This window comes from Maylandia zebra, linkage group LG8, assembly GCF_041146795.1.
Source record: "Maylandia zebra isolate NMK-2024a linkage group LG8, Mzebra_GT3a, whole genome shotgun sequence".
NCBI classification, from domain to species: domain Eukaryota; kingdom Metazoa; phylum Chordata; class Actinopteri; order Cichliformes; family Cichlidae; genus Maylandia; species Maylandia zebra.
In genome coordinates this window covers 26479331-26507128 of record NC_135174.1, presented here as the reverse complement: position 1 = coordinate 26507128, position 27798 = coordinate 26479331, and the positions used below count along the sequence as shown (strand labels likewise).

Below are 27798 nucleotides of genomic sequence, written 5' to 3'. Positions count from 1 at the left end.
TTGCTCCATTAATAATGAATTGTTTAGTTCGGGGGGTGTGAACCTGGACCATCTCCAGTGGCTCCCTGTGGTTTTGACAAAAAGTATATAAAGATGAACAGTGGTTATTTTTTTATATAGTCATATTTTAAATGTGATTACTGTAAGTCACTAATTATATTTTCCTATTGAAAAAAGTATGTAGCCTGTATCCTTTTAAATAACAATCACTGGCTATTTTTTTTTCTTTTTTTTGTTACATACACCTGTCCCGACTGCTCGATAATGCAAATATCTAATCAACCAATCACATGGCAGCAGCTCGATGCATTTGGGCATGTAGATATTGTGGAGACAGCCTGCTGAAGTTCAAACCAACCATCAGAATGAAGGATTATTTGACTGTGATGATGGACTGGTCTGAGCATTTCAGAAACCGGTGATCTCCTTGAAGTTTTCCCCCCACACAACCATCCCTTTAGACCATTCACTGTAAACCATAAAGAGCTGCACTGAGCAGCAGTTCTCTGGGTCAAAATGCCTTATTGACAGCAGACTGCTTCAAACTGATAGAAAGGCAACGGTAACATCAACAGGAAACAGGTTACAGTACATTTAGGCTCATCAAAATCTGACAACAGAAAAATATCTCAACTCCTGCTGCAACATTCAGGTGGTAGGATCAGAATTTGGCATAAAAACAAAAGCACTGAGCCGTGCTGTCTCGCTGTTCACCTGCTGGTGGGTGTGTAATGGTGAGGGGGATAGTTATCTTGATTAACCTCTGCCACAAAGAAGCAGTTCTGAAGGTAAAAGGGGGCGAGGTGGTTCCTACCTAACGAAGTGTAGAGCAGGTGTATTTAAAGATTCAGGACAAAAGACGCACACAACAGTGTAAACAACAATTCATTTAATAATTATTCTTTGTGGTCTCTAGGGGAGGGGTTCGAAAGGTATAAAACGGTCATATTAAAATAATCGACCCAGTCTTTTCCCTCTCAGGATACCCACTGCTAGTTGTCTTTTGACAGTCCTTATATGTTTTTTTTCCTTTTCAGTTCTTCAGCACACATCCCACTTATCCGTGTATATAACTTACTTTTGTTGAAGAAACAACTCGACAGTTCAATGTACAAGGCTCCCATACTCCCAAATGGATATAACACACACAACCAGTGAGACGCACAGGCAAACCTCTCTCTCTCTTAGCATTATAGTCACAGATGAGATTCTTGAAGAGGCCAGAGGTTGCGATGGATGCGGCTTTAATGTTCACAAGCACTGAAGAATTTTTTGTGAAGCAGGCCTTTCTGGATGATTTGAAACATTACTACCCGGGGACAGAGTACTGGTTGATACCCAAAACAATGACAAATAACATAACAGTGAATATATTTATTATTATAGAAGATAATTAATGTTAAGAATAATAATTACAAAGGCAATTTCTCTAGACTACTATAATCTGGTCCTGCTCGTATATTCAAGAGGAGACTGGGAAACACTTACAGGAAGCTCTAAAGACACTGTGTTCACAGTGTAGCACAGTTCATTTCGCCATTCATCCTTTGAAAACCAACAAAGAAAAACAAAAAGTTTTTTCAAAACAATGTCAAAATTGAAGCTGAGGGGTCTGAAGTTGGATTTTGGGGGGTAAAGCAGGAAACTGAGGTACGATGCTGAATGATCTTCGTGAAATGGTCTCATCGGTAATCTGTCTTTGCGCAGTGACACACCAACAAAAACAGAAGAGAGGACCACTTTACCACTGTATTTCCAAAATAAACCCTCACCCACAACACCTAAAAGCAGGGTTGATACATGTAGCGGAGGGCTTTGAAGTATCCCATAAATTAACCAAGCCGTGGACAAACAAACCCCTGGGCATTTATCCCCTCTGGAAGTCGTTTCCAAATCCACGTGGAAAAGGCTTGCTTAAGAAAAAAAAAAAAAGTATGGAAAATAATTCACCTGACAAATGAAAAAGCTGTCCTCTGCCTCTTCTGAAAACTTTCAGTATAAAATAAAAATACACCAAGGATGCACAGAAACCATGTACCTTTAAATTGCAATGATAGAACCATTGGGCTTATTCCATGCCTTGCTTTTTCCCCTTCCTGCCATCACCTCCTTCCTTTTTTGTTTTTAAACATTGTTTGGAGGGGTGCGGGGGTGGTTTGGTTGTGTAATTGGAAGGTCGGGGTTTAGTAGTCTGCAAGAGGAAAAGGGGCAGGTTGAGAGCAGCACAGTGATCCTGACATTTCCCTTAATCTCCTCCAGTGTTGTCCCTGTACTATCTGGATTCTGCGTCTTTGTGGGCGCTGTACAGTGCCAGCTCACCTGGACCTGCGAGTCTAGAGCTGCGGGGGGGTGTGGCCGACCGATTGGTGACGGACGGAATGAGCGGAGGCGGCGCCCCCACCTGAAGAGGTCCCACCAAGCCCGCCGTGGTCTTTGCCAGGATACCGTTGGCCATGTGGGGTGGGATGAGCGGGGTGAGGCGGGAGTAGAAGCCCGGGTGGTGCTGGTGAGCACCAGAAGCTCCCGGAGGGAGAGAGTGGGCGAGAGGGTGAAGCTGATCCAGGTGAGGGGCAGTAGCAGCGTGAGAGGGGCTGGACAGGTGAGAGCCAGGAGGGAGGTGCAGGTGCATTAAATTACGATAGTCTTCCCTAAAGATCTGGATCCGCTGCTCCTCATCCATCAGCCCACCTCCTGGGGGTCCGAGCTGAGGATGGCGATCAAAGGGATGCGCCATGAGGCTGAAGTCGGGGCGAACAGCAGAGGAGGAGGCATTAGAGGTAGAAGGCTGTGGGTGGGGCACCACTGCTGCGGCTACAGCGGCCCTTTCTGCCTCAAAAAGGCGCTGATGCCGGAACAGCTGAGCCAGGTGATGTTCAGGTCGCAGGGCTAGGTGATGGTCTGACCGAAATGCTAAAGCCTCCCTACGATGCTGATGTTGCTGCTCCCTCCACGGGTCCCAAGGGAAGCTATGTGCGCCCTGTGATGGTCCTTGAGGTGGACCGTGGGGAAAACGTTCACCACCAGGACCGACTACCAACCCTCCAGGACCCACTGCGCCCCCCAGATATGCTTCAATGGTTCTTGTGCGTTCCAGCAGGGACATCTGCTGGTGCGAAGGTGGGTTTGGAGTAGGTGGTGGGAGAGGGACACCTGGAGTAGGAGTCAGAGATAAAGAGGAAGAAGAAGGGGTGCCAGAACTGGGGTGGTGAGGATGGCTGTTGGGGCGGTCAAAGCTGTGGCTGGGTGCTAGGGGATGGTGGGAGATGGGGATGTGCTCCGGCTCCTCCTTCCGCTCCTGTTTCACTTGAATTTGCATGGAAGGTTTGGACTGGGGCGTCGAGGTCCGATCAGGCTTCTTGGTCTGAGACAATGAAGAAACAGAAGAGGAAGCAGTGGAGGAAGAGGGAAGGCTACCGTCTCTTTGGGAGTGCGAGGACTCGTTGTGGGAGTTGTGCGGTGTGGAAGCCACTGAGCGGGGGTACAGGTCCAAGGGAGATTGGGCAGAGCGGTTAGAAGGTGGGGGAGGAGTGAGCACAGAAGATGAGGAAGACCGCGGCCTGTCCCTGTCTGCTACTAAAGAAGAAGATCCAAGAGGAGGCCCCCTTGAAGACGTAGACAGCACTGGCCTCTTCTCCACATCTCTGTCTCTATCGCGGTCTCTGTCTCTGTTTAAGCTGCGTGTCAGGTCCTCAATAGGTCCAATGGTCCCCCCCAGGGTGCTGCTGTGGCCATTGATGTGTGAGACTGGGGTGCTGCTGCGGGGCTTATAGGAAGGACCGACTGGAGATATCCTCACAGGTGGGCCGTACAGCATGTCTCTGCAAAACAAAAAGCATACAAAGTTCAGGGGATGCTAGATTTTTAAGCAGCTGGAAGATATTTAAACAACATTCAAGCTCCTGATATTTGTATTTTTAATATTAAAACTGGAGGCCTGAAGCAGTAGAGCTTAATACCTGCCACACCAGTTTTCCACATAGATTACAATTTAATTCAGTTTCCAGTTCTGTGAACGTTACACTGCAGCAAGTTTGCTCACTTTAAAAGAAATGAACTGTCTCTAATATTTTGATTCTTTTATTCTAGTGGAGGGAGACACAAGATTGGAAAAAAAGTCCAGAAAATACGCATTCAACAAAAAGTATAGATTGTTTAATAAGTATTTAATCCTCAAGCAAAATATGACTTAGTACTTGGTGAAGAAACCCTTGTTGACAAGCACAGTGGTGTTTCTTGTAGTTTGTCACCAGGTCTGCACACATCTCAAGAGGAATTCTGGACCACTGCTCTTTACAGAAACTGAATCCAATAGGTGTCTTGGCTGCTGCCTGAAGCTTCTACTCCCTCCACAGGTTTTCTATAAGACTGAGGTCTGGAGACTGGCTAGGCCACTCCATGACCTTAATGTGCTTCTTCTTTGGCTGCCTTGGTGGTACGTTTTGGGCCATTGTCATTCTGGAAAACCCATTTTCAGTCTTCTAGCTGAGGGAAGGAGGTTCTCGTCCAAGAATTTACAGTACATGGGTCCAATCATTGGCCACTAAGTGAGGTGAAATCGTCGCATACCCTTAGCACAAAAAACAGCCCCAAAGCATAATGTTTCCACCTCCGTGCTCAACTGTGGGGATGGTGCTTTTTGGGTCATGGTGTACTGTGTTACCAATGGTGTTCTTGCTAACTGGTCCCAACTGCTTTCAGATCATTAACAAGCTCCTCCCGTGCAGTTTTGGGCTGCAAACGTATTTTATGTTTCTGCCATTTCTGAATAATCGCACCAACAGTTCCCACCTTCCCACCAAGCTTCTTGCAGGACTACAAGCTTTCCCTGACATCTCTTGACAGCACTATTTTCTCACCAAAATAGCGTAATGGAAGAAAATCAACGTGTGGACACGTGTGCTTTATACATAACAAGATGAGGGCAGGAGTATCTGTAATTGATTGACTGGGATTACAATCTATGTGAGCCAGTATTCTGCTTGGGTAGTTGGAGATCAAATACTTTTTTCACTCAATGACATGCAAGTCAATTTGTAATTTTTATGTAGTGTGTTTTTTCTGGAGTTTTGGTCAAGTTTCTGTCTCTCTCCGCTAAAATGAAACGACCATAAAAATTAGAAGCTGCTTATTTCTTTATGAGTGAGCAAACTTACAAATTCAGCAGGTGATCTATAATTATTTCCCTCCCCTGCACCTGCTGGTAACGGTTTACACTTTTCTCGAGGTAAATAACTTGTCTAACACAATAAGAGAGACTCCCTTCCCACAACCTCAGCTGTTAAAGGGCGCTGTGTTCACCACTGTTAGAATAAACAGCTGTCTGTCTGTGGTTTTAATGCAAGCTCAAACGTGTTCATTAATTTAGTAAATTCACACACTCAAAAGTTTTTCCTCTCTGTTCCCTTCTCTGCCTGCTGCTGGCTGGTCTGCAACAACTCACGGTCAAGCATACAGATATTTTTTTTAATAAGTAGTTTAAATAAAGGCAGCATTGAAATGTATTAAACCTCTGTGGATCTCCTGGTAAGTCAATATATGCAACTGTAACTTGACTCAAGGTATCGGCTGTACTGTTTCTTGTTTGGTTGGTTGTTAGAAGCGAATATTTGTGGGTTTCCAACATGACTGTATTCATGCATGTAAAATAAAACGACTGAATGAATCTTTCAGCCATCGTCAAAGACTTAATTGTGCATTTGTATCTCATGTCATAGGCATGTGTTTGGGTTTGTGAGTGAAAGCCAAGCAAAACAAGCAGGACACCATGGAACAGGGAAGTCCAACATATGACCCACCATCCAATCGTGCCCAGTGGATAGCTTTGAAAACGAAGGGGACATAACTTTTTGTACTTGCACTGCATTGATCCCCCTGAGGCATCTTACTGCAAGTCTTACAGCCTCCTTACCATCAAAGGCATTACCTACAGACTACTATACCCAACAGGGGTAACACAGTTAAGCCCAGCAGCTGTCCTATCTTTGTAATGCTTCACTGTGGAATAAAATGCTTTTAGTCTGGCCCAGAGTGATTACTTTTGCATTCTATTTGCAGAGACGAGATTAACACTAAATAATGCCACACAATACAGAAAAAATGTATTGTTTTATTTATAAATTAGCCTTAAAGGCTTAAGTTAAAGACAAATGAACTTTTAGTTTCATGAAGTCGACGAGCCAACCTTGCCATCAAGTAAATGATGTAAGAATAGATCTCAAGACTTGTAGATGGCTGGTAGTTCAAAGTCCAGCTGCCTTAACTCAAGCAGTTAAGATTCCCATGACCTGGATGACTTAGAACCTACACTGACTTAAAACCAGTTTAATTTCATACCTGTCCTTTTCATCCTTGATGTGAGGGATGTCTCTTCTCTCGCCTTCCTTCACTCGTTCCCTCTCGTCCCTCCTATCTGCTCCTTTAGCCCAGCTGGGTCCGGCGGAGAATCCAGGCGGGCCACCATGGAGACGGTTCCACGGATCATGATGGTTTGGGGTAGACAAGCCCCCGACTACACTGGCTGGTGAGTCTTTAGGACCAAAGACGGAGCCGGCTGCAAATGAAACACATTTTTTTTTATGTTAGAAAACACTACAGGCAAATCTTCACCTTTGACTTTCACATTAAATATTTGATAATCTACTGGTTGTAAAAACACATGCTTTACACCAAGTATTATTGTTAGCATCTAATATTATTTTAGAAAGTAGCAGTTCAAACTGAAAGCAGTAAAAACACCTCTCAGTAACAAGTCCAGTTATTTAACGCTTAACTTCCTTCAACACCCTCTTCTGCAGCACATACAAAGGAAATCTTCAAAAGAAATTGACCCTTGCTAAACAATCAAACCTCTTGTAACCCTTTAATTGATATAGTTTAGTACTGGGTACTTTTATTAACTCGCCCAGCTTTGTCTAGTTGATCAAACACAACTAAACAATGGGACAACCTCCCAACAAACCCTGATTGTTTTCCAATTGGACAGAAATCCATACGTTCATGGTGGACTTGACTTTCTCGTTACTCAAATTAATGCATCCAACCTTTTACTTGTATATCAGTGACAAAGCCCAGCACAGCATGTCTCTGTGACAGTGACTGCTGAGCTGTAGCTGTGCTATGAGACAGGAAAGAAAAGCATTAAGAGGGGAGAAAAGCATGATGACAAACACCTCGGCCCGAGCTCGAAGACTAGTTTACCCTACTCACAAGCAAAAGGATGGCTCAGGGTTTAAACTCTAAACTTTTGGCTAACATCCCAAAACCTGTACCAGTAATGAAAGTAAAAACATAGGGCTGGGGATGTAATCTCTAAACCAACCAAATAATATCCAAATAGTCTGGTATCTAAAGCTGATAAGATGGATTTTCAGTTAAATTCTTACTTAAAGCCAGGGTAGGTTTTGTTTCATTGGATAAAATGTCCAGAAATATTTTTTTTAATTACTTTAATTCACATTGTCTGAGAGGGAACAAGGCTCCTGCACCTCCTCTGGACCGTGACAGTACACTTTGGCCAAGCAGGACAGGAAGAATATAAACTAGAGGAAGTTGTGTGAACTTTCCCTCTCCAACCTTGTATGAAGCCAGAAGTCAGCAGTGACTCAGCTGTAGCACATGTAAAGCTTAGTCTTATGCCTAGTCTCAGCAAGCTTGTTTTTCCTTTTACATTTTCTACAGCTTCAATAATAGATGTGGTAATATCTAATAGATATGAGAGTGTTCAGTAATATTATTTGGCCTTCCTGCAGCCAAATCCACACAATATATGGGTTGAGTCAGTCAGCCAGTCACCGTGCGTCTCTCTACAGTCTGTTTGGACGCTTACAATAAAGTTTAATCAAAAACAGATGCTGAAAAACGTTTGTGCATCTCTGAAGCTATAGTCAACTTAATTTAGGGCATTTCTAAATGGATCTTTCTTCAAAGTTTACCTTAATTTATCTGACTTTACAACCCCTCAGGTATACTAACAATCTTTACATTTTGCACAAATAATGAGCCTAAATTTAAGTTAAATACCAAACTGTGACCTTTGAGTGTTAAAAATTCAAACCTGGTCAACACTCAAAGCTGTACAGACAGACAGTAGTAATGAGAGGCTGGGTTACAGGAGCTCAGTTCCCCAAATTATACCGACTGGCTTCAGGGAAGGTAACCAGGTACCATCATAAATCTCTCTTATGAGTGTGTCAGGCTATGCTGAATGTTTATCAGCCACCTCAGTTTCTGTTTTTACTGAAGCTAACGGCTAGCCCAACACCCACACCACAGGAGCAGATAAGACTGTTAAATGTAAATCTAAAAGAAGTAGCAGCTGCAGATCAAATCAATCAGTAAAACTTTAGGCAGGGGAGGCCACCTCAGGTTAGAAAACACAAGCTTATATGCATGAAAACACAATTATGACATAAAGAGAAGCTCCCAATCAGAGTGAACCAGCAGTCGTGCAAATCAACAAGTCAAAACCATCTCCTCCTCCTTTCTTCATCATCATCATCATCATCATCGTCGTCTCACTAGCACAGTAAATGCCCCAACACACCCAGACAGATGTTTTTACAATTTAAAGATTAATTTAATCTTACGTGTTGCAGTAAGGGGTGGCACGATAACGTCACATTTCAAAATCAAAACTCAAAATGTGACTGAAGTGTCAACACTGCACAGCTGATCTACTGTCAGTTATTGTAGGCTCTACTTTACAATATAAAGCGCCTTGAGGCGACTGGTGTTGTGATTTGGCGCTGTATTAAATAAAACTGAATTGAATTAAAACTGGCCACACATACCAAGCAACCACGACTGTGCCACATGTAGTTAAAGCAAAGAGGTCTTTGTTAAGTTGTCTGGGCATTAACCTGATATTTTTAGATTTTTGATAGACCAAAAGTATTTATGCTTGAGCAAATTAAAGCCCATTACACAAAAAAATGTATAAATAAATTATACTTTTGGTCATTTTCCTCAGAGGAAAGATGCCAAGCATCTTGGGTAGTTCTCAGTTTTTTGTTTTGTTTTTTGTTTGTTTTGTTTTTTAAATATACACACATACAGGAAAAAAATCCAGTATAATTAAGTTGAATTTGTTGGGATAAAAAAAAAAAAAAGCAGTTTTTTTTTTGTTGTTTTTAAATTGGAGTTTCACTTATATCAGAATAAAATACATTTGTTTATTAAACAGTCAGAAATAAGGAAATACAGAGACATCTGGTAAGTAAGGTTTAAAAAACCACTCAGTTCTTTAAAGTAAAAGTAATTTTAACTCATTCACTGCCATTGACGTCTATAGCCGTCAATGGCAGTGAATGAGTCAATGGGTTTAACTCATTCACTGCCAATGGCTGGCAGTGAATGAGTTAATATCTTATTTTATACAATAATATTAGTTCATATTTTTGTTTAAATCTGTGCTTGTTTTACTTCATTGTATTCATTTTGATTCAAGATTTGTTTATTATTACCATAATATATACTACAGGTGTTTTATTGTATTCCATTTTATTGATCTTTATATAATTTTAATCCTTATTTAAGCCATTTTGTGCTATTAGCTTGTTAGAATTTCAGTAGAATTTTTTCCCCAAATTCTGATAGCACAAGGTTAGAATAAAAACTTAGACCTAACAGCATTAACAGCATTCAGGCCAGTCGTGCTTTCATTTACAGTCGTCCCTCATCAGGCCAGTTTTCAGCCTGAAAGGCTCTAAGCAACATTACAGATCAGTGTGACTGATAGAATTGCAATGATTTGACTTTTTTTTAAACTACAATTGTCCTATAGTGCTTCACATCCTTCAATGGGAGACCCTCCAGACTCCTCGATCCTGTAACTTTACCTCTAGCTGACATCAAGTATCGTGACAGCCCCTCGCTGCACTACATGAGTGAAGACTAGTTTGGTCTGTCCTTAAACTAAACAATTAAGATGTTTCTTTGGCAATTAAATTAAATCATTACAGACTCCAAAAACTCAGTCACCCAGGTGGAAACACTCCACACACCATTAAGAAAGCTCACGCACTGAAGCAGGACTTAAAGGATCAGTTTGGATATTTAAATACCTGTTTTAACACACATGTCACACATATGCTGAATTGCTGCTGACTATAATTATCCCACCTGTCTACATGAGCCATTAAATGTGAGACTACACTAAAACACGAGGGGGCAAAATCCACATGAATTTCCAAGTTTATCTTCAGTAGTTTGAGATAGCCAAACAGATATTTGGCAGTTTCCCCTCCACATGCTTCCCCAAGCAGCATTTCCCTGTCGAGGCACAGAGCTGAGATACTTCCTGATAATTTCATCAGGTTATTAGCACACAGTACCTGTTGTACAACAGCCAGGGAGAAGACATCCAATTCATTATATTCATCTGACTGCTGAAGTGTTGTTCGATGTTTGCACAAACTGTGGATTTTGAACCTTTAGGAAAAGATCACCTACTGGCCTGTGTGGTGAAATGGAACGATTACGGTGACCCAAACGCAGCTCAGAACAGTTTAGCTCAAGAACTTATTTAAGAGGCCAACATGTTGTCAAAGGAATCCAAGAAAAGCAACACCAACATCATCGAGTTAGTGTTTTTGTTTGTTAGGTTTTAGACCATTACTGAGCATCGGTTAAGCCAACACTACCATTAGTGAGGTTGAGCCCAGCTGTATATGTCAATGTTATAAAGGTTCAAGTGGTGTCAACAGTAAGCCACGAGAGGTCAAAGAAATCCAGCAAAACTATTACTAGTGACGGGAGGAGGGCAGGTCCCAACGATCAACTTTGAGGTGAGTGACTAACGGGACAATGACTAGGAGTGAAGAATATTCCTGATTGACGTGAGGGGTGGTGAACACATTCCAGGTTACCTATGTAGTTAGAGACTAAAATGTCTGCTAGTAGCCAAGCTACAAAGCGGTGTGCGATGAGCTTTGTGTTCGGGGGTTTTAGTTTGCCAAGAGAATTATAAATAAACGCTCCTTTGGTCTAGTTGGGGTTTTAAGGTTGATCTGACTGGATAGACTTCCTTTTTTATTCAATACGATCTGTAACATGACCTGAAAGGACCGTTTTCCCTCATAGACAATGGCAAGGCTTCTATTGGCCCGTGAGAAAATGTTAACTGTTGTTGTAATGTTGTTAGACCAAGCGTGAACCATCCAAAAAACACTTTCTCTACACTACAAGGACACCGAGCTGTGGTTCAGTTTTATCTGGACTGAGCCAAACTGTGGAGCAGAGGCACTTTTACACCTTTAATTTTGATTTGGAAGTAAGAACTAAGAAGCCCGCAGAAACTCTTTCAACATCCGTGTGACATGTGAGGGCTACATTCAGGTAGATTTGAAAGACTCTGAACTGATCCTTTAAGCTTTGCACATCAGGCGTAGAGATGCTGAGAAACTGACCCAGTGTTGGACTCCCAAGTCCTCCAAAGGCACCAGAACCCAGAGCTCCCAGCGGGGTGAAGGACGGCGATCGGCCATACAGATCTAAAACACAACCATTAAAAACAGTTTTACAACAACAAGCTAAAATCCTGGTTTCATCAACTAAACATTTATAAAAAAACGTTACTGTCATGAGTTAAAAATAAAAATCTTTCAAGTTTGAACTGATTTTACCCAAGTGTGGAGTCGGTGCGAGGAAAGAGGAGTGTGGCGCTGATGGAGAGATGAAAGGAGCCGAGGGTGGATTGACTGGACCTGAGGGAAAGAGATAATAAAACAAAACAAAAAAATATCTCAAGAATATTCAAATCAAGCTCAACATGCTACTCACACACCAAACAGCAAAGCTACAGAAGGACACAAAGTCCAAGAGTGATCAGAGACATCAGAAGAAACCGATCACATCTTTGGCCCTGATTCGCTGATAAGTTCGAAAAAGTATTCTTAAACTGACCACAGAATCACCACCATCAGCCTAAAGCTCACTCTTTTGGTCCCAGTTATAACATTTAAAGCAACAACTACTAATAACGCAACTACAAAAAACAAAACCTTAAAAATAATAATAAAAACTAAACTGAAATGAGGAAACTCATCTCAAACTGAATTTAAAAAAAAACAAAAACAAACAACTTTTGGTTGCTGCTCTGGTTGCAAACAGTGACGTCATTCATTTAACATTTCATATGGTATACTTTTAATATAATTGTATTATCAATAAGGAATATAATATTGATATTATCTAGGAAAACTAGTAAATTTTTCTTTATTCATTTTAAATAATTAAATGCACCAAGCTTTGATTGTTGTTTTCACTTTTAAATCTTTTGAGGGGTTTTTCTTGATTTGTTTTATTCCTCTCCAGTGTTCGTTGTCTTGGACTTATCACCGCTGTTTGTGTTTTTTGCCATCTTGTGCAATTCTAGAGCAGTACTTGCAGATGTTGCACATACTTTGTTGACTAGCTTCAAATCCATTAAACACCAATACAGCTGCAATAGCAAACAAGTTGTAGTATTAGCAGTATTTACTTAGGGATGTGACGGCTGGGATTTATAATTTTTGTTTATGTAGTTTTAAATTTCTTGGCAGAATACGAGAAATTCAGTTGTGAGGATACTGAAGAAGCCTGGATTTGTAAATGCAATGTTCACACGCTAGTCTAAAGCACAGATTTGCACTTGTTAACCATTAAATCCACAAAGAATTATGATTTTAAAGACACTGACAGCCTGAATCCTGTTTGTCTTGTTGCACATTATTTACAGCAACAATCTGTGCACAGACATAAATAAATAAATTACATTTTACCAGCTGGGACACCGAAACATTAAAAGGCAAGCACCTGCAGCTGAGAACAGACTGGGAGGTCTGGTCAGGTCATGAGCAGGAGGTAAGGGCATTGGACCCAGTCCACCAGCTCCAGAAAAACGGGCCAACGGGTCACTGCGGAAGTCCAGTTTGTGAGGATCAGCCTGCATGAGCTGAATGAAGGGCAGAAGAGTTAAACCTCATACTGTCATCTTTGCATAGTGGCAATTAAATCTCTCCCCACATGATGTCAGTAAGAGACACTCACCTTTACTTTTCTCTGATGGTTGTGGATCATGTAGGCCACCTGAACATGCATAGCACACCATTTTCCTGGTTTCTGCGCAGCACAAAAAAGACACTGTGTTATTCTACAAATCTTGAATCTACAACTTTAAAGCCTTTGTACACAGAGGCAGATCCTGCAGTTCAAGAATATCTTTTCTAACCTCCATACAAGCTTGAGGTTTTGCAGCAGGAGAAAAAGTTAAAATCTGGGGCCCGGCTCAAGTTTGGTTATGTATATATTTTTAAAAAAGGAAAGGCGGTGAAAAGAATAACCGCATACATCATAGCATAATTTCTAGGTCTGAAAAATCTAACCGAGTGTGCAAGAGCAGAAAATAGACCAGTAGTAGTCAAGATGAGATTAGTGCAAAGAGTGCGTGAAGTTGTGAGACAGTGATGCAGACTAAAGAACTGAAAGGAGCAGAGGGATTCAAAAACATCTGTTTCTGCTTACATTTGTGATTTTCAATGTTGATGTCCCAAAGTGTTCAGTAAGCTACAAGAGAAGAGAAGTGTAAAACCACTTTTAATCTGCACATCTTGCTCTTTCTCAGGAGTAGTTTCTGCTGTAGTGACTGTGCTGCAGCACATCCTAGCCTATACTGCAAATTTGCCATCGCGAGAGTAAAGCGCAGTGTCCTTACCCTGGGGTCTTTGGGCTGCAGGTGGGAAGGCACAACCCCAAATCGTTGTATATCAGGACCCGTTCCCTGAGGGACAAAGAGGCTATCACTGACACAGCACAAACACATGAGCCACAGCCTACACCTGGCGTTATTCTTTGCTCTCTTAGCGCTAACATTAATGTATTTTTACTCTAACTAATGCAGCCAGGTCAAACCCAAGAGACACTGCAAGAGCCTTAGGAAGTCAGTTAACTAAAGCACCCATGCTGTTAGATGAGTGCCGCTCATTCGACTAGCCTCTAGTCATACCTGTCAACATTTAGATTTGAAAATCCAGGATTTGATGTGACAGATAAAAACGCACTGATGCAGAATAGGAACGTGCCACTTTAAAGAAATATTTTTTGCACTCTGGTCTGGTCTGCCTTTTCAGCTGCTTAATTTGGTAGAAAAATTGGCTGCAAATGTTATTTTTTTTCTACATCTAGTTTTATTTGAAATATAGTTCAAAACCAAAATTGTTTGAGTGGCTGAGACACAAATTCACAGTGCACTGGATTTACTTCATTAACACCACCTGGACGTCCTTGGTAAGGTTCAAATTAAGTTCAAGTTGTTTCCTTCTCATAAAAGGAAGATTTAGATTTGTCAAGTACCCGATCAACATTTGGCAATGGTTGCAAAAAGCCCGTTAAGCTCAACAGGCAACAAATACACATAATTTACATGTAAACAGAAGAAAATGACCAGAAAACAGGCTTCAGGCATTCCTGATTAAATTAGCAAAATGTCAATCAACATTATTAAAAACAAAGACACTTAAATTTTATTACTTCATAACAAAAATTTGACATTTCTTGCTTTACAGGAAATCATCTGCCTGCACCTCTACGCTATGACAAAACATCCTTTTGCAATTCATTTTAGCGGTTGTACCACCACCAGCTTCAAATGGGGAGATGAAGTTGCCGTTTCCCTACTGGGACGTGGCACACATCAAACACATCGCACATATGGGTCAACAGTGAACTAGTTTATTCAGCATCTAACTCTTCTGCCTGCGCAGAGGTTAGCTGCACACGTGCCATTTTAATCAGGTTATGGGTTCCCAGGTTACACTGAAAGTGTTGAATTCTATCAAACAAATTCTGTCAAATAAAACACTTAAGGACTCAGTCACACACTAGGGACCTATCTGTGACGCTCTGGCTGCAAAAATGTGCATCTGGCCAGTGGTTGCTGGAGAGGGCGAATCACCAAAAACCTGGCACCTGTAAATTGTACAGCTGACGCCAAATTATTTGCACTTGCTTTCAAGCAACTCTCCAAACAGTAGGGATCACTCACACAGACCTCTAGAACCGGTGTGACTGAGCCCTAAGGCAAACGGATGCATTTATTATAGTTATTCCAACTTGAGTGTGATAGGTTACTGGTCGAAATTACTGGAGTTTCTGGGAGAAACAACAAAACGAGGAACTTAAAATATAAGCTTCCTCGTTTAAACCTGCGAAAAACTGGATTGTTGGCAAATTTGCCTCTAGTGCTTGTGACACTGTGACATTGTCATCGCAGGGAGCTCAAATAAACCGTGACGTGGAAGTTATCGCCTGAAAAAAAACAACAAAAAAAAAAAACAACATCATGCTAACACACAGACACAAGGAGAGTTTTCCTCACCTTTGGCTGAAATGCCCCTTGCAATGAGCTGAAATGCCCAGGAGGAGGAGGAGGAGGAGGGGGAATCTGAATACCCTGCACTGAGGGCGGCGTGTACGTTGGGTAGATCTGGCACAAACACAAACACACCTTAGTGGCCGGTACACGACTTTCAAAATACGCCTACAGTTTTAGTTCCCGTTTCCATGCACTATTCTCAGATACTCACAGTGTGTCGGTACAGCCCGTCCATTTTGCCTGGGTACTTATCGAACTAAAAAGACAAAAACAGTTGAGATGGGTCAACACATTCCAGCTGCAGTGGAGTTTAAAACAGGAGTAAAACAGCAGAGTCTCTCTCACCATCGGAGACGCCGTAGCTGGGGTCAGGAAGGGCGTGAAGTGTTGATGCGTGTGCGTGTGTTGGTGCTGGTGGTTGTGCTGATGGAACTGGAACGCCATCGCCGGGATGCTCGTCTGGTTCTGAGACGTCCGGCTCGATGAGCCCTGCGTGGAGCTCGGCGCTGCTGGGCCTCCTGGAGTGGAGCGGCCTGCCGGGTTATTTTCAGCCCCGGGGACGCTGCGTCTGCCCTCACGCTCTGCTGGAATAACGAGGCAGTAATTAGTGGAAGGCAACGGGAAAATAAATTAAAGAACATAAAATTCTGTTTACACTGGCGGTCAAGTTCAGAAATTCAAACAATGCTTAAAAGGGATGTGTGGAGGTAAATCTTCTGATCTGTGAATATTTTGTTTATCAAGCACCAAATTATTCATTACCTGCTTCTTCAGGGAGTCTTATCTAGCAGAAGAACTAACTACACCACCACAACTGCATCTGGCACAGGTAGCCCTTATTCTGCTCTGTAGCTGCTTGCAAGTTCAGCATAGACGCACACCAACCAGTCATCCACAAGTTCAAGCTCCAATCAAGCTTATTTAGACTTCTGCCTTGAATCTATGCGGAGCCTACGACGTAGCTGACTCTTAAGGGTCTTTTGCGTGAGCTTGTGCATCAAGATATAAATTAATCAGAATTTAAGACACTAAATTTCTTCAGTTTGAGTGGACTAAAGGTCATAAGCTTATAGTAGACTAAATATAAAGTTTATTCAGTTAATATAAAGTGTAAAAGTTTGCTGTGTTTTTAACAATGAGAATTCCTCCATAGAGTTTCTAAAGTCTTATTTTCCTCAGCATCAAATACAAAATGTGTCCATGTGTCATTTTGTTGCATTTTCGTGAGAAACAGGGAGCATGGGCGCTAGTTGAAAAGATTTCCTGAGGGCAACTCAAATGTACACGTCTAATCTTACCACACAAGCAGATTACTTCTGATTGGATCTCATCTCTCTGCCACATTTCGTGTTGCATTTCGTGTTTTCGTGCCATCATAGTTTTTGTTCTCCTGCCTCAGTTTTTATTTAGATATTTGTCTTGTTGATGTCAGGAAAAAAAAGGTTGTTGATAAAAACTATAGGTGGAAATAAACACTTGTTACAGCCCAGGTTTTCTCAAGGGTTTGCACTTATATCACAGAGTGGACAAGATCCTCTTTGTGGAAGCAGCTAATAGATATTGATGAAAGCTGCAACAGCAGTTGCCCTTACGAATGGTCGAGCACACAAAGAGTGACAAAAAAAAAATTAAAAATATGCAGGCGTGCACCAGGCTTTGGTGTTATATTACTGCTAATTTTTACCAGGCTGAGACAAGTGTGCAAGTGGGTCAGTCTCTACTGTCATTTGAATTCTATATCAAGGCAGGAGTTCGGAGAGATTATAAGAGGGGCAGATACTGAAACAACAGCTTTGGGAAAAGAAAAGAAAACAAAAAAAACCCTCTAATCATTCTGCTTCCTGTTTTGACTTCTTCTATTCCTGTGTCAGTACTGAAGTTGAGGTTTTCTCTGAGTTGTGACACCCATCGTTTAGGAAAAGACTGCCAGGTCTGTATAAATGGTTACAGATCTGTGAGAACAATGATAATTGGTGTGCACCACAACCAACACAGTGGCCATAAACAAAGCTGAAAACATGAGAACCAAAGGATGGCTCAACTTTCAAAATAAGAGCTGGTTGCTCATGATTTCCTTTTGCCAGATGAAAAGAAAAACAAATCCTAAAATTGTTGCCAAATACTCATAAAGGTTAATAAACCAGGTATGTGTGTGGGAAACATAAACTAAAGTTAATCTCACAGATACATGAACAAAAGAGTTACAACTACTGAAGTGATACTTACATGCAACTTCTACTTTATGCAACACATGCTGTGCTTATGAGACCCGATCTCAGTTCATCAATACACAACTTCCTCAACACCCCAGACAAACCCAGACAACCGCCTGGGGAAGTCTGGGTTTGGTTTATTTTTGCAACACATTAGTCATCACATTCCCATAAACAACTGAAACGGTGAAATGAAGCATTTCTGTTTTGCTGTACCCGCTTCTGTCGGGTGAGCTGTACCTTGCAGCAGAGGTGGAGGCGGAGGAAGGCCAGGTGAGGATGTGAACAATGCTCCAGAGCTGGTTCGGGATGGGGGTCGGAGAGGCCCTGAGGATCCTGAGCCCCTTGAGAAGGGCAGAGAAACACTGGCGGAAGGAGGTGGGGGAAGAATGGAAGATGAGGAAGTCCCGACAGATGAAGCAGACGGTTGAGGCTTGACTGGGGTGCTGCTGCCGCCGAGAAAACACAAACACAAAACACAACAGTTGAGCCAAAGAGATGTAGAAGACAACATCAGAGGGATGAAAGAAGAAATTGAGCTTCAGTTTTCAGTATGTTTCATACCTGTTGTAGATGGATTGAGTTCGAGGGGGCAAAGAGGGCTTGGGTTTGGAGAGCGGGGGGCTGCTGTTGTGGCGGCTGCCGCCGTTGACTGGGCTGGACCGGGGCACCGTGACCGGGGAGTGGGAAGGCAGGCCGGGGAAGAAGGGGGAAGAGGTAGAAGAAGAAACCGGCTCAGGGAAGTGTGGCTCCAGGTTTTTCTCCTGACTTCGCTCCAGCCCAGACACCCGTGGAGTCACCATTAACCGTGAGACGCCACCAAAGCGCACCGGCAGAGACGGGCAGCTTTTGCCCACAGATGAGCCCATGTTTGAAGGGGCGGGATCGACAACTGAGAGAAGAGAAAACCAGTCAGCAATTTCTCAACTCCTGCAGGAAGGACAAAGGTCTTCCAAAGCAAAACACCCTCAGAACAGCCAAAACTGGCTTGACCACTTGAGTGTGATTAAACCCAAAGTTAAAAAATTTGGACGCAACAATCCGATGTTCCAACCTGATTAAATACTTTTTTGCCCCCACCTCCACTGTCAGCATGAATTCCTGCAAACTAACTGCCATCTCAGTGTTTTAGCCTCATGTTCCTTAGAAGTCAAAGACAGAGTGGTACACAGTTTTTAATAACCTAATCAATTAACCATAAAAACATGGACCTGGATCTGAGTATGCAGCAGAAAAAAAGATGATCAGCCGTCTGCCACAGGCGGGTAAATGTTTGAAACTAAACAGTCATATATTAAAAATCTTTGCTGCGTCTCTAACAACATTTCAGTGCCATTTACGGGAACATCTTTAGGAGATGGCGTTTGTCCTGCTTGCTGTTATGTCCATGTTTAGTCAAGTTAATTTAACAAAACTGGTTAAAAACATAACCGTTTTCTTGGCTTTTCTTTAATTCCTGTCCAGAACAAGAATTAGCATGGTGTCTCTGCCGAAATAAGTCATGTCATGAAACTAAACACCAAGTATAAGTTATGACAAAATGATTTTTTAAAATCATATTTTACTAGTGGTTGCAGAAATGCAGTTTATTATATCCAAATGACCATTTAAATTAAAGTTAATTTAAATAAGGCATCTAAATAAATGTACAGAAGGGCTGTCAGGGTGGCTGAACTTGTTTCTAGAAGGACTTTGGATGCACCCCTTTCTACCTGTGACTGTGATACTGGGAGTGAAGGAGTCTGATCTGGACCACTAAGCTTCTGAAAGGTTTACAAAGCATACACATTTATGTTTATAATTGTTTTCATAATTGTTCCTTTGATGAATACATCCAACAAAACTGAATAACCACTGATGGGTTTATCCATCCATCCATTTTATATCACTTTTCCAGGTCCGGATCAGAGTCTCAGTCTAACAGTCTAAGACAGGCCCAGACCTCCTCACCCAGCCAGCTCCCCCACTTCTTCTGGTGGGGGATAAGAAGGCGTTTTCTGGGTCTCCTCCACAGCAGGCATGCGTAAAACGCCTCATTTAGGAGGTGTTGTCTGAGTCAGATACCCAAACCACCTTAAGCAGCTCCTTTTAATGCAGAGTAGCAGTGGCTCTTTGTCTTCTTTAGTTTGTATTTAAGATGGTATTTTCTTATCTTAATAAAATAAACTGAGGTAAATGAAACAAAAAGCAAGTGGGTTCTATTTTAAATCTAACAATACTTTTTCTGGAGATTAAAAGAAGTCTCAGACAGTGACGATACCATCTTCTGTACCCTCTCCAGGTCTCCAAAATATTTTTCTAACGTTTCCTTCCACCTCATGTTTCCGTATGCAGCACATGTCTGTATTCTCTCATTTCATTATCTGCAGATTTTAATCAGCTCCACTTTGTGTAATAACTAAAAGAACGAAAACAATTGAGCCTGTTTAACTCGTTTTCTGTTAAGATCTAAGTTTAGCCCTGTGGGAGCCCACTGACTGACACATCAGTTCAGCGTTTCCTGAATGTAAAGCAGCAGGAAAGAAATGCCAATAGTAAATTTCTCAAACCTTTCCTAGTGCTGACTGTGAACACTGGATCCATGTCATTGTCGGAGGCCTACACGGGAAAACAAGAGGAGGATTTTATTAGAACGAGTCTCCATTTTAATCAACACATTTTTTAAGATTACAACTGAAGAGAACATGACTGTGGTAGGATCCCTCTAATAATAATAATAATTTTATCTACACAAACATAACCAAACATGGAAACTCTTGATAAGAATATTGGTAAACAACACACACCTTGTCTCCTGTGTCACTCTCTGTGTCACACTGAAAGAGGAAAATAAGGCAGAAGAAAACATTTATGTTTATTACAATATGTCAGCCAACGAATGTAAACCAACTTCATCACAACAGTGTTTCCCCACAGAATTATATTTTAAAATATTAACCTAGTGGGGTTTATTCTATTCTTTTTCTTATTAATATTTTGCCTTGATTCCTCATATTTTAGATTCATTTGTTTTATTTCCCACCATGTTCCCGGTTTTACATTTTCCAATTCATTTACCATGTTTTCAGATTAACTTTTTAAATCACAGTGACATGACTCGCAAAGTAAACTATCTGTGGGGCACACATTTTCTTAAATAAATTAGATTATGTACACGTTATGATAATAAATAGCAGAGTGATAATAAACTGCCTCTCGTCCCAGCTTCACTTTCAAGCCAAACTCCAAAGTCTTGTTATCTCAGGATAAAGACATTAATCATTCTAAATGACAATTCTTCTTATTTTGGCTGCTGCTTTTAAGGGTTGCCACAGCAGATTATCTGCCTCCATCCACCCCTTGAATCCTCCTGTCACACCAACCCTGTGTGTGTGTGTCCCCTCCTTTACATGAACTTCTTCTGAGCTCTTCCTCTTTTCCTCCTGCCTAGTATATCCACTATCCCTCCTCTGCACATGTCCAAACCACCTCAGCTTCACCTCTCTAACTTTGGTTTCCAAACTGCTCAACCTGAGCTGTCCCTCGGAAATACTCGTTTCTAATCCTGTCCATCCTGGTCACTCTTAGCATCTTCAGCTCTGCCTGTTGTATTTCTGTTATAGTGTCACATCATAACAGGTGTCCAAAGAAAACAAACATGTAAAGTCGTTTCTGCCTTTCTTGTAATACAGGGACAGGAGCTAGAGTTGGGGCTGTCACAGATGATGATTTAGACATCAGAGGGATTAAAATGAGAGCAAGCAGGATTGTCCTCATGTAAATCAATCATCCCATTCTCTCAGCGCAAGTCTATTTTTGGCTGCTCCCCTATTCACAAGGGACCCCCCCCCCCGAGCAGGTAGCTCTGCATGTTTTTAACACTGTGGCCTTCCCAATGCAACCCAGAAGGGATTTATATCTACTTTAGTAGATCAATAAATCTAAACCCTTTTTTTTCCAGGGGAAATGCCTCCAGTTATATCTCAAGTTTGAGACAAGCTCAACTATTTAGACTGATCTTAACAGGAAGAGATTAGATCAATCTAATGGAAACTAAAACCTGCTGGGCATGCTTTGCAACACATCAGCGGACACAGTCTGCACATCCACGTATGCCTGTGTGCATGCAAGCAGAAATACATGGATTCCAACTTTTCTTTGCTTTTTCCATTTATATTTTTTACTTCACTATTTGTTCCATCAAGTATTATTGTAATAGTTTCAGAAATTTTAAATTATTTTGTCTCCTTGTTACCATGTGGACCACATGATTTTTAAGTCTATGACATACAGATAATGTTTGTCACGAATGATAAAATTGGATATTTTCATAACATTTAATATGTTCTGTGTTCTAAACAAAGCGCAGCCTTTTCCTTTACAGCAGTGCACTCATGGACAGAGTAGAGAAAGATTGTTATGTCGGATTAGTTAAACAAATGTTATAATTATGACACTGTTAATACGCTAAGAAATAAAAGTGTGCAATTTAAGTAATGGCAGGCTATACTGTGTAGAGCTTCATGTCTAGTAAATGAGGCATGCCCAAATAAAGTCTGTGTGGGAAACACTGGACATTAGCAGAAAAGAAACTTACAATATAGCCAGTCTCCAGAGGTTGCCCCTAAGGGGGGAAAAAAGGAATAAAATAAGCTTCAGTGAGTTTCAGTTAGCTCTAAACCTTTCATGGATGTGATTAATCACTCTGGACTGCCTGGACGATAGGTGTTGTCAAAATTCGTGCAAGAGCGTGAATGTGAACCTGTTTTACAAGGTCATTTTCTCAATAGCAGGATATACAGGTGATTACCGCTACAGAAGTATAAACATTGTGTGTTTGATTAGGAATTATCTCAGTGACATCTAACATGGTAGTAAAGTCAGTTTCACCTCTATCTTTCTTCTCTTATTTCTACTATTATTCCAATAGCTGCTGGGCGGGGCTCCTTCCTCCGGCTCTGACAGCGGTCCTCCGCCGTTCTCCTCCGGCCCTCTCTTCCCCTTGTTCCTCCTTCCCAGCATATCAGTTCGCTGACTGGGCTTCAAAGAACAGTCCATCTGATAAGGAGGAGAAAAAATATGTGGATTTAAATGTGGATAAATAAGCATTAATGTGTAAGCCTGAGGCCAAAGACCCAAAGGCAAGCTACAGGCTTATTAGTCCTAATTTTTGCTGTTCATAAAAATAGAAGAAAAAAAAAAAAGATGAGCCAGCATGAGGATATTACTGGAGCTGTTTGTGTGTGGACTCAATTATATTGCTTGTTTTGACAATATATTTAACTGAAGCATTGTACATGACCTCCCTTTCAAAGGGCGTCTTTTACCTGTGGTGTCCAGAGTTTTTACCAAAGAATATAAGGTAATACTTTTTCCCTCTTTATTACATGCGACCCAATCATATTTAGGTATGCAGTCACCCCCCAACAGCACATTTTAAGCAAATAAAAACTTTGATATGCAATAAATAAATATGTATGAGATTTTTCTTGGCTCACAATAAGTCTTTGAGGAATAACTTCAGGTAACAACCTTATTTGACTGAAATATTTGGACCATTTAATGAAGAAAAATGTCCAAATTGCTTGAGAAAAAGAAACTGATTGTTAAACTGGTTAAAAGAACTTAACATGTGTCTTTAAGAGCAACCAAAATTTCTCTATAGAGGATAAATAAAATTGATATAACAACTTACAGTCTAAACAATTACTCAAGAGTTTAATCAATACCTTTCTGAGAAAAATCTACAGTAAGGAGTGTACATGGTTTCTCATTTTTCTGGCCATTTATCTTCCCTACTTATATACCCCCAGCAGTGAGAAGAAAAATCAGCGGAGCGGTGAGACGAGTAACGCATCTCCGCTACAAACAATCATTATTCAGCCTTGTCGCCTTTCTTTGACGAACTGCTGGAAAGTATCAGCCCTCAAGGCAACGACAAATTACAACAACAAAATTATTTAAACAGGGGGGAAAAAAAAAAAAAAAAAAAAATCACTCTTTCAGAAAACTGCTGATAAATTTAACCAGTTGCTGGAATGTCACAAACAATATAAAGGTCAAAGAGAGTAATGGTGAAAAGGTTCAATGGAGCAAATCAATCAAATTACATTGAAAGTTGATGTTGATTTTGCTTTAAGTTGACAATTTTTTTTAATCTTATTTGACAGAAATAACCATTTACAGTGAGTCCTAAAATACAGGAAAATCTGCAGACTTCTGTTAAGTATGGTCCCACAGACTCTTTGCCTTAACTACATCCGGACTGATCACTGTTAGTCACCACCAAAGGCACGTTTTTCAGACGGCACAACTCTGATATGACACGCATATGCAGGATATTTCTCGTCTTTCAGGAGTGACTGCAAAAAAAAAAATAAGCATGACTGGTTCACCTACGCTTACCGCAAAAGCTATGCAGTATGTGATTTTCAGCTATTTGAAAAATAAAAATGCATTTTAAACTGGAGTAAATTGAACCCACTTATAAAAGTTTAGTTTATGCTGATTTTCCTTCACCAAAAAGAGCCACATTAAATATACATTTCCTTATACCTGAGATCTAAAAATTGCTAGTTTTTTGTTGGTTTTTTTTAAACATTTGACTGGCATACAGCACTGTATGTCCCACATTTAAAACATTAACGAGTTTTATTTTATATTAGGCCCAACTTTTATTCAAGTTTAAATATATTTGTGTTTTCAATGGCCAAAATTAAAAAGAAAACTAACATATTAGTTAGTTGATTAGTAAAGTTACACAAACTGTGTGCCTTAACTACAGACCAATCGTTATTATTCACTTCCATGGGGTCATTTTGAGCAAAACTACTTAGATTACACTTAAAAAGGCAAATAAACTCAGAATGACTTGCAGGTAAATTCATGCAAACTAACACAGTCTGTTTGTCTAATTTGGAAAAGTCCCTTTTTAAAAATGTTTTACAGAAAAACTACAGACAGGATATGGTTTCTTTTTTTTTTTTTTTTTTTAACAAAAAGGGACTTACGACGTTTCATTGGTATAGAGCAGTAAATTTTTTGGCAGGTCTCTTTCCTTTTTCTCTGTTAGCAGTTTCTAATACTTCATGGGTCCATTTGACTGTAAAATGAAGTTACCTAGAAGAACAGCGCAGCTGTATGTGTGTGAATGGGCAGTTTTACTGTGGGACCTATTGGCAAATAATTTGCTTCCTCAAACTGATGCAGATGTAAGACGCACGCAAATGACATCAGTACAAAGGCAGATTAAACTACTATCAAAGATTATCCACAAATTACCACATGCCAACATCTTGTAAATAATTAAACGTAAAATGTACTTTTTTTGCTACGTACATACAAAAAAATTGGTCTTCCACCAAAGGGCCAAAGCAGTACAGTTTTTTTTGAAGTTGGGTTTAACTTGATCTACCTTTGGCACATGCTTTTTATCACATAGGGAAAAATCAGGAAACACATACACTTTTTATGACTATATGGGAATCAGTCATGCTTATGCGTGTAGTCACCCATCAAAGGCCTAATTTTGAGCCAGAAAACCCATCAAATACATATCAGGGACTGTTCTTTTCCAAATGGGCATTTTGGGGTGACTTGGGGGCATAGAGTCAGTATTATCTGCATTTACTGGTTTATTTAACACCTTTAGAATCAAAACTGGATTCAATATGAGGTACTGACATCGATATGCGTCCTGACTTTAAATCTTGAGAGTCTGAAGAAAAGCTTTGTGACAGCGCAAACTCAGAAAATAGTTAAACGATCTTTTCTTAATGTTTTTCTTGTTCTTGCTTTATCTACAAAGGCCACTTCACAGCTCATCAACACCTCTAAAAAATTAGATCATGAATAATTGAGGCCTCTCCAGGAGCCATCAGAGGATTGGGGAGTGGATTGTTGTCACGCTTTAGGGGCTCAATCTGCATCCCTTCACACCCTTGGATGATTTAATTTACAAAGATGAGTATTAAAGCAACCACCTACGAGGATGGTGATTATTTAATAAATTAGAGGAAAGGAGGGTGCCAAATCCCCACCGAACACTAACGCTGAAAGTACACATGAATAACAGCTGATTAGTGGGGTGTAAAAAACACCAAATTATGACAATCACCTCCAGAGCCTCCAAGCTGATGAAGCTCGCAATAGCGAAGCCATCAATGATTTCTTCCTCGCAGGACACAGACTCCCTCTTCCTCCGGCGTGGAGGCCTGTGTCTGCCAAACCCTGGTCGGCACTCTCTCCCACCGGGACCCAGCACGCTGTTGGTCCCACATGCCTCCCGATCGGAGCCCGAGGACAGGGATGTGGCCCGCTCCTCGGCCAGATCCACTCGCCTCCTCCGCCGCTCCCTGTCGCGCTGGGAACGGGATCGCCGGCTCTGCCTGAATCCGGTGTTTCGGCTCGGGCCCTCCATGTTCAAATGCCACCTCCTTTTCGCAACTTAGGTGAGATTCCCAAAGGCACTTTTTTACGCAAGTCCCGGCCCGGTTGAAGGTACCGAACCGCGAATAAAAACACCACCACACAGGCCCTCTCCGAGAACCTCTGTTAAAATGGCGTTAATGGAAACCAGTGGCTATTATTTACCGTCCTCTGACAGCAGTATGCTGCTGGCATCAGTGCCGTTCTCTCGGCGAAATGTTAGTGTCATTTCTGAAATCTGAAAACAAACTTACATCCACATGGGAATTCAAAACATCGGCGACATTAACGCGAATGTCAGGACATCGCTGATTGTGTGTCGTTGACGGCTAACGTTAGCTAGCGTGCTAGCTAGCAGGAAATCCAAGCGATAACCACACAAGTTGTAAACATGTAAACAATAAAACACAAGTCTGGCTGTGTTACACCCAAAGCAGGGCGAGATTGCCTCCGCAGGAGTAACAGATTGAAAATAATGCTGTTTTCGGCACAGATTAAATCAACAAACTGTTTGTGATTTCCTTAATTTCTGCACACGCTGACAAAATTAGTAGCAAATTGATTAGCTAGTTAGCCAGGCCTGATAACGACTATTACGAGACGTTGCATATTACTGTGAAACTGAACGTTTAATACTGACAGTTACTCTAATTTACGCCTTACGAGGAATAAAAAGAGCTGTCTGCTTTACTTTAAATAGTAAATGGCTGCTGTTAGCGAACGTCAGTTAGCCTATACGCGGCTAATTCAATTTATAATAATATAAGCCCGACAAACTAAGAATACAACTTTATTCTTAAAACGTTTCTGTAAACACTGATAAGCCGGGCTGTGGAGTGTGAATATAACTAATAATCAGCAGCCAAGAGGGCAAAATCTTCTCCTGTCGGGTTGTTGATGGCCGATAGTGGTAGCTGAGTCGCATCAAAAGAAAGACGTAACATTAGCATGGATGCTAGTCAGCGTTAGCCAATCCAGCTGTTAGCAACAACCAACTATCTCTAATTTTTTAAGAGGAAGCAGGAAGAATACGGAAGCGGGTTTTTATTCTACGAATTATCCACGAAATAATATCCCTCTCCTTCACATAAAACTGTTGAGTCGTTCCACCTCCATCATAAAGGAAAAAAACCGAGGCCCAAGCATCAAAGCCTCGGGGTCGATTTCCATAAACGAGGGTGTCGGCCGAGCCCCGTTGGGCTGGGCAGCTCCTTCATGCAGCCTCTGTAATCCAATGTTTAGGAGAAGCTTGACCAATCGCCGTCGTTTCCGGTCACCGAATTCTTTTTTTCCCTCGATAAATCCAGTGTGTAGGTTATAAAGAAAGAAACAGGTCGGTTCCACTGCTGCCTCTTCGAGAGTTTGTACTGAACTGGAGATTTATCGCGAAAACCAGGGAGACACAACCCTTGTCAACCGTGCAGTGCATTGTGTGCTCCGCTCTTCTTCCTCAGTCATCAGGCAGGCTGATTGGTACCTCCGCTGCTACTGCTACTCCGCTACTGCCACCCTATGGAGACCGAGATGTCCTGTCAGGTTTTTAGTTTTCATAAAGAAACTCCACACCCAGAAGATTTTTAAAGAGCCAAATTATAATATATAATATTTCTTTCAATGTCTACAACATAACATTTTTGCACATAAAGAGAAAAAAAGCGTCTTCTAAGGACAGCGCGAAAACAGTAAATAAGGAAAAATAGCCACCTCTTTCCTATTGGTGGAAACGGCAACACGTGGGTTTCGTATGATTAGGAAGAAGGGGAGGTTTTGGGTGTGATGGTGTCGCCTATGAATTTGGACACCCTCATAGTGATTTTTTTTTTTTTTTTG

General features: G+C 41.3%; 1 protein-coding gene across 5 annotated transcripts; it reads right to left on the bottom strand.

Moving 5' to 3' along the window:
- Positions 1-874: 874 nt before the first annotated feature.
- fbrs (fibrosin) lies at positions 875-27554 on the bottom strand. 5 transcript variants are annotated; one of them, XM_004565869.6, is made up of 18 exons: positions 25658-27554; positions 22432-22599; positions 22139-22165; positions 20349-20378; positions 20112-20160; positions 18127-18454; positions 17803-18011; positions 15695-15930; positions 15561-15605; positions 15353-15460; positions 13691-13756; positions 13501-13542; positions 13027-13098; positions 12793-12931; positions 11622-11702; positions 11406-11489; positions 6334-6550; positions 875-3818 (listed from the first exon to the last, which is right to left on the bottom strand). In XM_004565869.6, the coding sequence occupies exons 1-18, from the start codon at positions 25958-25960 to the stop codon at positions 2273-2275; spliced, it is 3750 nt and encodes a 1249-aa protein (XP_004565926.3). In that variant the 5' UTR covers positions 25961-27554; the 3' UTR covers positions 875-2272. The 5 variants fall into 5 exon arrangements, with proteins under 5 accessions (XP_004565926.3, XP_004565924.3, XP_023009626.3 ...); XM_004565867.6 differs by having other exon boundaries at positions 15695-15933; positions 25658-27552; XM_023153858.3 differs by having other exon boundaries at positions 15695-15933; positions 17803-18008; positions 25658-27551.
- Positions 27555-27798: the final 244 nt, after the last annotated feature.

Excerpts from the sequence above, each read along its gene's own strand:
- fbrs (XM_004565867.6), bottom strand. The coding sequence starts at position 25,960 with ATGGAGGGCCCGAGCCGAAACACCGGATTCAGGCAGAGCCGGCGATCC. Across the intron at positions 20,379-22,138 it reads CTCTGGAGACTGGCTATATT|TGTGACACAGAGAGTGACAC; the intron begins GTAAGTTTCTTT and ends TTCCTCTTTCAG. Across the intron at positions 13,099-13,500 it reads CAACATTGAAAATCACAAAT|AAACCAGGAAAATGGTGTGC; the intron begins GTAAGCAGAAAC and ends TGTGCTGCGCAG.